The 13,222-nt window shown below is 41.0% G+C and overlaps 2 protein-coding genes across 5 annotated transcripts; one reads left to right on the top strand and one right to left on the bottom strand.

Moving 5' to 3' along the window:
• Nucleotides 1-550: 550 nt before the first annotated feature.
• On the bottom strand, nt 551-2,985 carry LOC103711184 (pentatricopeptide repeat-containing protein At3g49240, mitochondrial-like). The gene has a single exon (XM_008797237.4). The coding sequence runs from the start codon at nt 2,932-2,934 to the stop codon at nt 853-855; it is 2,082 nt and encodes a 693-aa protein (XP_008795459.2). The 5' UTR covers nt 2,935-2,985; the 3' UTR covers nt 551-852.
• A 1,278-nt stretch (nt 2,986-4,263) lies between these two features.
• LOC103711182 (uncharacterized membrane protein YuiD-like) lies at nt 4,264-10,591 on the top strand. Of its 4 annotated transcripts, XM_026806289.2 has the most exons (4): nt 4,264-5,011; nt 8,808-8,863; nt 8,938-8,999; nt 10,247-10,591. In XM_026806289.2, exons 1-4 carry the CDS (start codon nt 4,634-4,636, stop codon nt 10,249-10,251), a joined length of 501 nt encoding a protein of 166 aa, XP_026662090.2. In that variant the 5' UTR covers nt 4,264-4,633; the 3' UTR covers nt 10,252-10,591. The 4 variants fall into 4 exon arrangements, with proteins under 4 accessions (XP_026662090.2, XP_026662089.2, XP_038987579.1 ...); XM_026806288.2 differs by lacking the exon at nt 8,938-8,999; XM_039131651.1 differs by lacking the exons at nt 8,808-8,863; nt 8,938-8,999.
• The last annotated feature ends 2,631 nt before the right edge of the window (nt 10,592-13,222 follow it).

The following is a 13,222-nucleotide window of genomic DNA, read 5'->3' as shown; positions in this document are numbered from 1 at the left end:
TACAGTCACATAACATCATAGATTAGATTCCTAATATGACAAATGAGCAGAATGTTAGACAACATAGAAGTATTACGAGGTAAATGTGACTAATCTATAATGAGCTCTTTTGCTGCTTTGTTGCAAAGAGAGCAGTTAAGTTGCCTCAAGTCATCATGATACTTGAAGTGAATGAATCATCTTATCTAAATTAAAATTCCACATTTCTTATGGAGCTCAAACTCTGCAGAAATTTTGGATCATAATTTTGTCTACAAATGAGTTCTTTTCTTCTTTTTGATCAGCTTTGACTTTAAGACATTTAAGATGGTGAAAAAGCATCTCAACATTCATGCAAATCATAGAAAATCAACAATTTATACCAGGAAAAGGAGGTAGGGACACTGCATATTCTCAGAACACCTATTCTCGTTGCCTGAAGTCTAGTTATTAAGAGCCAGAGCACATTTAAATTGCACGTGTGAACAGGTAGAATTGTACACGAAATATCATCAAGAGACTCTGGTACCAAGAATATAAAGCAACACAGCTAGTGGTGCACCATGTAGCATACATTCTAACAGATAATGATAATTTTGAAATACTCCAAAATGTCTATTAGTATCAGATTTCAGGATTTTCAGATTACAATGAATGGAACACATCCCAAGCCAAAGCTTTCATTTCCAAATGATGACTAATAACCTAGCTTATAGAAACCTTAATCACATTTCAAATGACAACCCTAATAATAATAATAAAAGATGAGCTACATTTTCCTTGACAGTTCAGAATGACCTCAACAGATGAAATAACTAGCACCGAGAAGAACTCTCCTCATCAAGATTTTATAATGGATACTGTGAAACAAGCTCAGATTTGTGAAGCTGATACCTGTTGAGCAGCATATCCAGCTCCTTCCTTCGTTTCTTCGGTCGAGCTACTACCATCGCTCGCTTGTTTCAGCACTTCACCATCAGGTAAACTCGCATTGATAGCTTCTCCATCTCTGCCTTTCAATTCTTCAACTGATCCACTATCATTCCTCTCTTCTTCCAGCGATCCCCCATCAGAACCACTGGCACCATCAGGCATGGACTCCTCCTTTGCCTCTTGCTTTCTCCGTCCCAAAACAGCTTCTATAGCTGCGGCACTAGCTCTGGCAGCAGCTGCCTCCTTTGCAGCAGCCTCGGCCTTCTTCCTCTCCTTTTCTTCCTTGGCAAGAGCCTCAGCTCTCGCCTTCTCTTCTGCCGCTCGAGCCAATGCCTCAGCTTTCTCCCTTTCTACATCCTTGTACAGTTTGCCCAAGTCATCCTCTCTCCCTTCTTTCCTCAACGCCCCCTCCACAAGCTCCTTCATTTCTTCACTGAAAGCCACCCCATCATCTAACAGTATCTCCCTAACCATCTTAAGTCCGTCGTCCAACCTCTCTGCCTCGACAAATGCCTTCAACTGCATCTCATAACTCGCAATGTTCGGCTTCACATCCTTCTCCTTCATCTGGTTAAAGAACCCCGTCGCCTCATCAAGCCTTCCCGCATTCACCAACCCCCCGATAACCTTATTGTACGCATTTGTATTTGGCCTCAGGCCCAATTCCACCATCTTGTTGAAGTATCCTGTGGCATCATCCACCCTATCCACTCCGAGGCAAGCTTCCACCAACAGAACGTAGGTGTACTCATCCGGGTTGATCCCACGCTCGCCCATCTCCCTGTACAGCTCCTCAGCCTCAGCGACTAATTTATTCTTCCCCAATTGATCAATGAGATTGTTATAAGACGGTGTATCCGGGCTGCATTTCTTCTCACCCATCCTCTTAAACACAGCAATCGCCTCATCGAACTTTCCGGCAAGGCAATACGCGTCCACCATCACATTGAAGGTCCCCAAATTCACGGTGATCCTCCGAGGGGGGTTGTGCTCGTTCATCATCCTCTCGAACAAACCAAGTGCCTCCTCCAACTTACTGTTCCTTCCCAGCGCATCCAGCACCGAATTGTAGCTCGCCGCCCCGAACCTGACTTTGGAACCATCGCCAAGAACTTCACTGTAGATTTCCATCGCCTCCTTGTCCATGCCTTTCTTGAAGTAACCCTTCATGAGATTCCCGTAGACGGCCCCATCGTAGATTGTGCCGCTGCCGAGTTTCTCCCTGAGCTCGTCGAAGAGGGACAGGACGCGGTCGGCATCGTCGTTCTTGACAAAGCCGGCCATGAGGAAGTTGTAGACGATGGGGTCGGGAGCGCAGAAGCCCTTGGCGATCATGTCGTCCTTGAGCTCGAGGGCCTGGTCGAGCTTGCCGTTGTCGACGAGGCCCTTGACGAGGATGCGGTAAGTGGTGGGGGAGGGGTTAAAGGGGGCGTCTTTGAGGATGAGGCGGTAGTGCTCGAGGGCGGTGTCGGTCTTGCGGCAGTCGCAGTACGCCTGGAGGAAGAGGTTGTGGGTGATGATGGTGGGCGCGACGGACGCCTGGGTGATGAAGCGGTGGAGGGAGAGAAGGTCGGCGTAGCGGGACTGGCGGAGGAGGGCGGCGAGGACGGCGTTGCAGGTGAAGATGGTGGGGCGGCAGTTGGAGTAGATGGAGTGGCGGACAAGGAGGGAGGCCTCGTCGAGGTCGTTCTCGCGGATGAGGGTCAGGATGCGGTTGTGGAGGTTGAGACGGTTGCCGGCGAGGGCGGAGACGGACTCCGGGAGCTTGGGGACGTTGGGATTGGATGCAATTTTGGGGCCCGACGGGGCGCGGCGGGGGGCGGAGGAGGAGGGGTGATTGCGGAGGGAGGAGAGGGGTGGCTCGATGCGGAGGCGGCGTTTGCGGCGGCGGCGCTCGGCGGCGGCCTCCTCGGGGGTGGCGAAGGAGAGGAGGCGGAAGGGGGCGGCGGCAGCGGTGGGAACGGGGTTCCGGTAGGGTTTTAGGGATTTGAGGTGGGAGAAAAGGGGCTTGGAGAGCGACATTTTTTAGGCTTCGGGGGTGGGAGGCGAGAGAGAGAGAGGAAGAAGAGATTTGGGGGCTTTTGAGGGGTTTGGGGTGGGTGATTTGTGGTACTTAGGTAGTTTGATGTGATATGGATGGCAAAGATAAAAGCTGGAAATATATCGCGATGCTTAACCCGACTCTTCATGCATCGCACCCAGGTTTTCACCGGCTCGTGCGTGTAGTGTTATTTATTTGTTTATTTATGTGTTAAGTAGATTTTGCATAAAAAATTATTTAATTATCAATCTTTTTACATTCCTCCACTGGTTTCCTAATTTTTTCCATACCGGTTTTCGCAAAGTTCTAACCTTACGTGGCAATTGGTTTCCGGTGCCATGAAATCGCGGACTTCTCCTCATCCAATCACGAAGTGATAGGCCTCTAGCCACGTTCTCAGGAGGAAAAAACTGTGATTTTCTGGAGACCCGCAGAAATTTAGCAAGCTTTAACGTTCTCAAAGTAAAATAGATTTTTTACATAAATATACCCTTAAATATCAAATTTTACCTAAATATTCTTTCAAATTTATATTTATATATTTATTTTTATAAAATATTTATTTTGCTATTTTATTTTTTAAGTTTTATTTTTGCATATATATCTACACTATGTAACGCCCGTTAAAAAATTAATAATTTCAAATTAAAATAATTAAAATATTTTTAATAGATACAAGTGCAAAAAAAAATATCAAATAATGATAAAGAATAAAAAAGTAATATCAAAATTTTATTTTATTTTTAATTAAAGTAAATATAATTTTTATTAATGATATTAGAAGAATAATTATATTTGAGAGATAAATAGAAAAGGGTATTTATGTAAATTTAAATTTTTAGAAGGGTTTTTATGGGGGAAAAATAAGTTAAATTCGATACTCTCTTCCTCGAAATTACCACTATGTCCTCCTCCGGTGGATCTCTATTATTCCGCCAAACTGCTAACAGCGATGATACCAGTTAGCCAATCGTAGCCACAAATCTACCTGAATTCCATCTAAAGATCGAATAGATGGACGGCCTTGATCTTCTGAACCTACAGTTTTCTGTCAGGAGTCTACCGATATGCCCTCCCGGGCTCATCCCCGACTCTTTGCGGAAGCGGGAATGCGGGACTCTCCGTTTATCGGACGAAATTCCCATTCCGCCCTCCAGTAAAACCGGGCTCCGATTCCGGTCCGTGCTTTCTCATACCTGTCCAATGCAAAAAACCGACAGGGTATATTCGTAATTGTGACAAATGCCAAGGGCTCCCTTCACCAAGAAAGCTCTTTACAATATAACGTAAACCTGATCCTAATGCCATCTTCCGGCTTGTTTCTTCGCCTCTCCTCCTCTCTTCCCCGGGGCGATGCAGGGCGGCCATGGAGGCCCTTAGCGTCAAACCTTTCTTTAGGGTTTCCGCCGTCCACCTCCCCAGAAAACCTAAGGCCACTCCCTCCCACTTTAAAATCTCATCGACCCCCCATTCCAAATCCTCGCCGCCCTCAAGCTCCTTCGTTGCCCCTCCAAGAAAACCCCCGCCCCTCAAAACCCTAGAAACCCCACACAATGCCCATCCCATCGCTCCTTTCTGCCTCCTCCTCCCAATCTTCCACTCCGTCGGGGATTTCGTCCTCTCTTGGGTGCCAACTCGTTTCGATCTTGGCTCGAAGGCGGCCGTCTCGGGGATGAAGGGATGTGTGGGAATGATTTGCTGTGCTGCGGTGGGAGTGGGATGATGCTGATGAGCACCACGGCGGTGTTGTCGAAGGCCCTGGTCAGCCCCTTTTTTGTCGACGCTGGCCGGGAACCCGACGTTCGTGTGGGGGGCCTGTGGCGTGGGACTATAAAGATGTTTTTGAACTTTTCTGTGGAGCGGAGGTGGGACTACGGGATGCTGTTTAGTTCCGGGGGGATGCCATCATCGCACTCGGCGCTGTGCATGGCACTGACGGCGTCAGTGGGCCTGTGCCATGGGGCGGCGGACTCGTTGTTTCCTGTGTGCCTTGGTTTCAGCCTCATTGTAATGTATGATGCCATTGGGGTACGGCGGCATGCTGGGATGCAGGTGGAGGTGAGGAAATATTGACTTTTTTTTGGTTTTATCTATCAATTTGTTAATTGATGAGGGTAGAAGAAAAGGGTTGTCTAGATTGATTATGACTGCACAGCATAGGCTAGTAGTTCTTCCTTTTTTTTTTCCACAGAAAGAAAAAGAAGCAGATTAACTTGGTCCGGTGCTTATTTATAATTATATGGGAATAGTAACCTGTCAAGAAAAGCCACCAGAAAAATATATTGATCTTTTACCAATTCATTTTTTGATTAGGTGACAGGATTTACTGTATATAATCTGGGAGAAGTTTTTTCAAATTGAATCTTTAGATATATGACATTAATAAGGGGAAATTTTATGATATAATTTCCAAGTATGACATTGTTATTGCTGGAGGAAAGATCTTCAAGAAATGTATCTTCAATGACAAGGGGGACGAAAGAGAATATAGTTGCCAGTCACATTATGAGCATTATAAGTGTCCTTTTCGGGGATTCTTAGTTTGAAGTGTGGGACGCTTCTAGTGAAGTATAAAAGTTTTTTGTTTTTTGTGGACACTTCAAGCAAAGTGTCCTGGATAGCGTCCTTTTATATTAATAAACTTTATCAAGATTATGTGAATGCTTTAAGTTAAGTACTGTGATTTAGATATAAATATATCATAGTTAGTTGTCAATCTGAGCATCTCAAAACATCGTACGTGAACCTAGCAAATAGATTAAACAATTTGAAAAGTCATGACTATTTTATTAAATTATTTGTTAAATAGCATTTATAATTTTAATAAGCATCAAACAAACCACACATATATATGTAGCCATGTCCCGATGCCTAGATTTTTGGAGGTTGCTGTCTGACACTTGAGGACATGGCACCCGTGCCAAGTGTCTAGGTAATGCCGGCTTTCACAATGCTCATATTTCAGAATAAGTATATTATTTTTCAGAAGGAAAATCTCCATATAATATCTCTTTTTTTGACTATCATAATCCATTCTATGATGTATTTAATGGTGGGAAAGTCTTGTTCAGGAAATTTTTCACTAGCGGCTTTCATTTCATAGTTATATTATTATGTTCAGGTAAGGAACATTCAATTTACGTGATACATACATGCACACACACATGTAATATTTAGTCAATCACAATTATGATATTTTAAATTTCCAAATGCAATGTAGTATGCCAAAGTTTGTCATGAAGCATGAACTCTGCTATGTCACATAGCACACATATATGTATCTATGCATGTATGCATGCATGTGCATGCATATATGCATGTGATTGTTGTTGAACTTTGATATTATTACTTCAACAACTACTTTGATGCGATTTTCTGGTTCCAAAAATTTACTATGGCGAAACTGCGAAATCATGTAGGTGCTTAATAAGATCATTGAGGACTTGTTTCAAGGGCATCCTATCAGTGAAAGAAAGCTTAAGGAGCTTCTAGCTTGTGTTTGCTGTCAAGAATATGCTATTGCTGTTTAAGTTGCTTTGTCAAGTACTCGAGAAAGCATATTGGTCACCAACAAAATTTTGTATCGAAAAGTCTTTAATTGGTCTATTCTTTTCCAAGACAAAGTATTTGGTTACATTCTAATTTATTGAGTTCCTTGATTTTTATGTGGTTTGATGGGTGTGAGTTGGGAAAATTTGTAGTTGAGTAGGCTGAATATATACGGTGAAATAGCACAATTGTCTTTACCAGGCTATTAATTCCACTATGATATAATGACATTGACATGTAATCCTCACTTTTCTTTGCAATCAATGATCTTATTGATTGATGAATCTTATTATTTGCATGGTGTAAGAAAATTGTGTTTGTGTTATATTGTATATTGTGTATAATGCTGTCAAGAAATCTACACATGGGGTGCAAATCATAATTCATGGCACTGACCAACATTGCATTGCATGGGTGTATGTGTTTCTGCATGCTCCGTTTCTGATGGCAAATGTGTATTTGTGCACAACTTGGTTTCCAATGTTTTTCATTGACATACATCTGCACATGTAGATTACTCTATTTGTAGGCAAATATCTTAAATTAGATACAAGATTTCTTATACATTTTGCCTTGAACTTCTTATTATTTGCTTGATTTAATATAGTTTTCCTGGATGTTGTATTATGTGTTTGACTTGTATACATACTTAACATGTTTAAGGGTTGCTTTATCAGAAAGCATTATGAGTCTTTATTATCGCTTGGGAGGTAAGATTGGGTAGATGGATCATAAGTCATGCTTGAGTGTTCTAGACATGTCTGCTCTCCACCAAATCACTTAAATGACATATCTACCCCCCATTAGAAACAAAGTAGTCAGATACAAGAACTAGAATGTCTTGACATTCCAACTTTATATCTTTTCTTAGTGTGTAAGTGAAGTATTAGCAATTTAGCACAGTGTACCATGATAGATTTAGCAGATTGATCCCCAACCTCCAAGGGCACAATGAAACATGCTGTAGTCGTAAAACTATGCATGGGGGATATAGTTATCCTTAGTGCCGGTGCATTGTAGAGAAAGAGCGTTGGACTACATAGCATAGTCAGGTGAATAATCTGAGAAATATGAGGCAAAAATAATGTGGCAGCTTATCTGTGATGGTGAATGGAGGGCTATCAATCTTAGTATGTCTACAAGCTCATTGAACTAAGGTTGGCACTAGCTGCTTTATCACAAAATTGACTAATAATAATCAGACATCAAGAGATACAAAATAAAAAATAGGCAGCTTCTAAAAGCTGAAGGACGTAGTAGATGCTTTGCCTTCATAGTTTAAAAGAGTGGTACATTTTCCCTTTCTACTCCTGACACTAGGGTTAAGCTTAACAGGGGTACAACATGCCAGCTGCTGATATTTAGTTGATTGCAAGAAAAGTAAGCAAACTCAAAGCTTATACTCTGCCTACTGACAAAGATATGAGAAGTTCTGTGCCATGCTAGTCAATGTTGTGTTGTACACCACACTAGCTAGGTATGGGCATGTTACAAGAATGCACACCCCTAAGTTGTGCATGCTGGTCCATGCAGTTCGTGCTGATTAACACGGTGTTTCTCTGGGGAAACACTGACTGTCCATATGTATGCAGCTTGGTAGATAGAGGTTGAATGGGATTCAAGCTGATGTAGAGGTTCATCAATCAAACATTACAGGCTTGGCACTTCAGCTAAGAGGACCTCATAAATTTCCATTGAAGTGTTTAGAAGAGAAGCAGGAAGAAATAGACAGACAGACATTCGCCTCTAATAGCTTTTCACAAAATAGGCAGCTATATGACAAGGGACACGAAGGAGGATAAAGGAAACACAATCCACTTTCTAGGTAAAAAAAAGTAAAAACAACGTAGGTTAGACATCCACTTCGAGGGGTTGTATACAGAGTGTGGCAATGGTACGACAGCAAGTTGAATCTCCACTTTTAAGGGATGCTTGGTTTTGGTGGGATGCTTGGTCGATGGTGCGATAGTGCAGGGTACTGGAGAGCAAGTCGTATCTCCATTCCCCAGTGTTTGGACTCGGTTTGTTAGAAGAAAAGAATGCACGGTTGAAGACACTGTAGTGATCAAAGTATTCAAAGCCTCTTCTTTCCTTCCACTCTTGCTTTTTATAAGCCCTATTTAAAGATCTTCATTAAATTTACAATTTCCACCATCATAATGCTTTGGTCATTTCTTAGTTGCTTAGCCTAGTAGCGGTCTCATCTAGCATCACATGATAGTCATATGTAGCTTTCCTATTAGCCTATGTTAGAAGATGAAGAAATGCGAATCACTTCACCAAGCATGCCTGTTATCCCTTGCAGGACCTTGCTGACGTGCCATTCACTCATCATACATGCACCGGTTGTGCATTAAATTGGTAAGAGTTCACACTGCATTAGATTTATGTGCCTTGCCACCATGCATTTGCCAACAGGCATTAACTTGGTGCAGCTTCACACTGTGTCAAGGGGCCCTGTGTCCTACTGCTACTGCTCATCGTGCTGATTTTTGGGGTAAGACACATCGATTGACACATCAATAAGAATTGGCATATGTTCATTCCTTTTATTAGGCATGTGGCCAAGCATGTGATTGACAAAGGCCATAACCAGTACATGTGTGGCACATGATACTTTAATTTTTACATGAAGAGAGTTGAGTTATTTTTGCTTCAACAATAATGTGCAAACCCTTGGTTATGGTTTACAAGAATGGAGCAAGGAGCAATACCCTCGACTCGCACGATGTAAGCTTGGTCTCCAGAAATTTGGATTTCCATCAGAAATGAAATCAAATGTGTGAAAAAATTACAGAACGATGTGCGTTACTGATGTGCTGAAAAAGATCCAAATGATCTAAATTTTTGTTTCATTGGAGACAGTCAGTTCGGTCCTGGTGTCTGGTTTAACCCACCCCCCCCCCCCCCCCCCCCCAAAAAAAAAAAAGAATGAAAGGTGAGGAATAAGGATACATGGTTTTCTAGGGCTGAGTTGCTAATAGGATCTATAATCAATTTTCTATAGATCAGTAGTATAGATCGGTAATAACATTACTGAGAAGCCAGACTTGACATGGATATTTTCAGAATTAAAAGAAAAAGGATTTTAGGAGAGGAGTAAAGAGTGAAAATAGAAAGAACAAAAACAAGAGAAAGGGAGAGGGAGAAACAAAGGCTAAGGTGAGAATCTTAGGCAATGTACTTAAAGGAATCGTGACTAGGAGATGAGTTCAATTCTGAATGTTTGGCACCATAAAAGTTAAGGTGTGGAAGTGAAATCCATGTATCTGACATGATTGAAGTGAACAGTTTTAAGTGACAGGTGAGATGGTCTACCATGGTTAACCATGTATGATTATGATCAACCACGTCATTATGGTCAAGATAGTGACAACAGGTCTAAATATAGCCCGCCTTTTGACTTATGGGAAGAGATTTTGCATTTTGGAACTTGTTTGTTTGAAATCGGCAATGTAAGTAGGAGGCAAATATGTGTGGTGTTACATGAGACTTGCATGCTTCCAAACACTAGAAGTGAGCCACCTCCATGATTTGCTCGAGAATACACAACCATAACTCATAATGCACTTGACTAATTGTATCAGGCTGATAGTTTTTACTTCTCGTCGCTTCTACGGAATGTTCAAAATTTTCTTTCCTTCAGCATGCATTTTTTAGTGGCTGGTAGTCTAGGTTAGTGTTTTGCTTCTTTGTTTCTTTCTTTTGTTTCATATGGTAAATTTCTTTTTGCTGGACAACCAGGGTGAATTTTATACTAAAGCAAAATGAGGAGGCAGAACATATACCTGTACAGATAACTCGGAGTTTAGTTACCAACGATTCATTTCAGAGTTCAGCTTCTACCTTGGAGTTCAATTGTGGCGCCAACATGATTATTTTTTGGTATCAGATCTAATCTCTGCCTATCAATTTTTATATCATGACTCAGGTCATAATGACAGAAGCACTAGATCTTAGCTGTTATGTGATTTGATTATGATGAGAAATACTGTATTACATGACTGTATGACTGGATCTTGCCATGCAATCTCAGCTTTCCCTGCACCAAATTGGATGTGCCATTGTTATAGATTGTTGGTTGTCAAATAGTGCACATCATGTTCGGATTTTGATCATGTTGTAAACAAGAATGCTATTACTACTGAGGTTTTCACTTGGGGGACACTAGATTTATCATGATCTAGACAATCCTTTCGAGACCCTCTCTTAGAAACTGAAAAGAGTAGTTGGTGAGGGAGAAAAAAAGTAACAACAGGAGAGATGAATAAAGAAAACCTCAAAGATCTCGTGAAGAAAAGGGAGATACTATGAAGAAATTTAAATTACAGATAGTTGCTGAGCTTGTGGTCTAATAAATGACCAATAATGCATATATGATCCTTTCTATTGATGATTGCACATCTAATGACTGCACGAGATCTCCCTGCTCCTCCTTGTTGGACAGGACATGTTCTAATAATATTAGTATTTAAACTTATTATTCGCCAGGGGTCTTCCTATATGTTCCTTGTTACTTAGTTACCAATGTTTGTTCATGTTTTTGCTGCTTTCTTGAAGCAATTTCCAATGTTTTCCCAAATTTAAGGGATTTTTTGTGTGGACTTCTTTCTTGAAATAGGTTTCTTTTTTAAATATCTAGCTACATGGAAAATTCCTTGGCAACTTGGGCCTAGCCGGGCTGATGAACAAAACGGACGCATGATTGGAATTCAAAACAGTGTCTTCAACCAGTAAAGGCTTTAGAATGCCTTTTGTTGCCATCCAAGTAATGAAACAGCTCACCCTCCTCAAATATCCCTATTGCTTAATAGCATTATTATAATTTTATTCTTTCTGTAACGGTGTCTTGGACAGCCTTAGCCTTACTTTCATGATCTAGAAAGCCAGAACTAAGGTAGGAGGTGCTTCTATGCTGTCATAGCGTGATAGCAACTGTGGAAATTTATAAATATCCTTCTTGGAGCTCAAAATGGGCATGGACCTTAACGAGAGAGACCTTCATACGTAGGGAAATTAAAATATTTGATTTGTCTGATGTTTTTCATGAAGAGTGTGCATATGTCACTATAACACTTCATATTTTATCAGAGTTACCTGACTCACAGCGCCGTGCTTCCATTAGATGTGGCTCATCTATCTCCTTTCAGACTTTTAGAAGACACTGTTCATCAAGTGGGTTCACTTTTTTTTTTCTCCGACTTTGATTGATGTGAATCATGTATTTTTTCAATCCTATGCTCGTAGGCATAGCTTGTTTGACATAGCAAAGGACGTCGCCTGATAGATTAATTAGATCAAGTCTATGTTTTCACCAACTTGTAGGTTTTATAGGAAAGCCGTCCTTGCCGCGTCGTAATTCGCACGTCACGAGATAGGGGTCATCATCTCACTCCCACCTGTAGCTAAACCAATGTATACCTCCCTGGAGATTGTCCATTAGGAGCTCATTTACACTTTGAATGGGATTAACAAGGAATCGCCATGTCCGTAAAATCAGATGGGCTCATTTCATGTCATGCTTTGACTTCAAGATATTTATATGATCATGTAATTTTCTGATGGTGATTTATGATTGTATCTAGCAAGGCATTGTCCTTTGAAAAAAAAAAAATGGAATTGTCCTATCAAACAAATTTCTAAAGAAGTGGCTGCATTTTCTAAACAAATTTCTATGTTTTCGGCTACTAAATAACAAATTTGAGAAAATGAAGGCACGCAAGCCCGATCTCATCTCAAAAGAGTAATACCAAGGGCCCCGCTCCAGTTCTCAAAAGTTTTCCTATGCAGGTCCTTTTTTTTTTCTTTGGTTATTGGTTATGCCTTATAATATATTTCTATCTGAAGAAAAGAGGACAGTATTTCTGTTAGTTTTTGCTTTTAATTTATATTATTATAATTATTTTGATGAGAGAGTAGGAGCATGGAAGCCTTCCATCTTTTTTTTGTTGTTCAGTTTCTTGTACAAATAAAAGATATTTTAGCAACTAGATCGACATGTACCCTCAAGCTCAATTCATGGTTACCCACAGAAATAATTGTTTCAGCTAGATGCCTACTTTTTTTTCATACAAATAATGGAAGTTCTAGAATTGAAATCATGCTCTTGGGTACGATCCATATATTACACGATAGCAGGACTGTATGGCCACGTTTAGTACATGGGACACAAAACCTTACGTACTATGGCGTGGTCTATCCAATTATAGCCATTATGCAAAATGTGGAGCCGTGGTTGCAAGGCAAAACGTCTCCATCCCTGGTTTGAATTATTGGAGAGGATCTCGGCTCGAGATTGAAATGTAGCTTCGAATGTTGGAAGGATAATTCCAAATACTGAAAATGTTTTAAATGTAGAGATAGAGATATCTAGGATGTAGATTGATATGCAATTATAATCTTTTGGCTCACTGCAGAAGGTTGGCAAGTTTGCCATATTTTCATGAATTTTAAATGAATGCTGTCAACAAGGCTTAATGGATCTTGGGTCTAATCAAGTGCAGCTTATTTGTTATCTTATCAAGCCCGATTTGAGCTCAATTAAAATTGAGCTAAATATAACATATTCAATTAACAGAGGGAACAGGTTGGCAGTGGTGGTGGTTGGAGGGAGGATCGGCATGGGAGGAGGATTGATGGTGCCAGTAGAGGCCATTGGATGGTGGCTATTATGTGAGGATCCATATAGGCGTGTGTTTAGTTCTACATTAGTTATTTGTT

This window comes from Phoenix dactylifera, chromosome 11 (assembly GCF_009389715.1).
Source record: "Phoenix dactylifera cultivar Barhee BC4 chromosome 11, palm_55x_up_171113_PBpolish2nd_filt_p, whole genome shotgun sequence".
In the NCBI taxonomy this organism is placed as follows: Eukaryota; Viridiplantae; Streptophyta; class Magnoliopsida; order Arecales; family Arecaceae; genus Phoenix; species Phoenix dactylifera.
Note: the sequence above shows the minus strand (reverse complement) of the source record. Positions and strands in the feature narration are given on the sequence as shown.

Coding starts and splice junctions, on each gene's coding strand:
- LOC103711184 (XM_008797237.4), bottom strand. CDS start 2,934: ATGTCGCTCTCCAAGCCCCTTTTCTCCCACCTCAAATCCCTAAAACCC.
- LOC103711182 (XM_026806288.2), top strand. CDS start 4,634: ATGTGTGGGAATGATTTGCTGTGCTGCGGTGGGAGTGGGATGATGCTG. Junction 5,012..8,807: donor ATGCTGGGATGCAGGTGGAG/GTGAGGAAATAT, acceptor TATCCCTTGCAG/GACCTTGCTGACGTGCCATT. Junction 8,864..10,246: donor ACCGGTTGTGCATTAAATTG/GTAAGAGTTCAC, acceptor CTGGACAACCAG/GGTGAATTTTATACTAAAGC.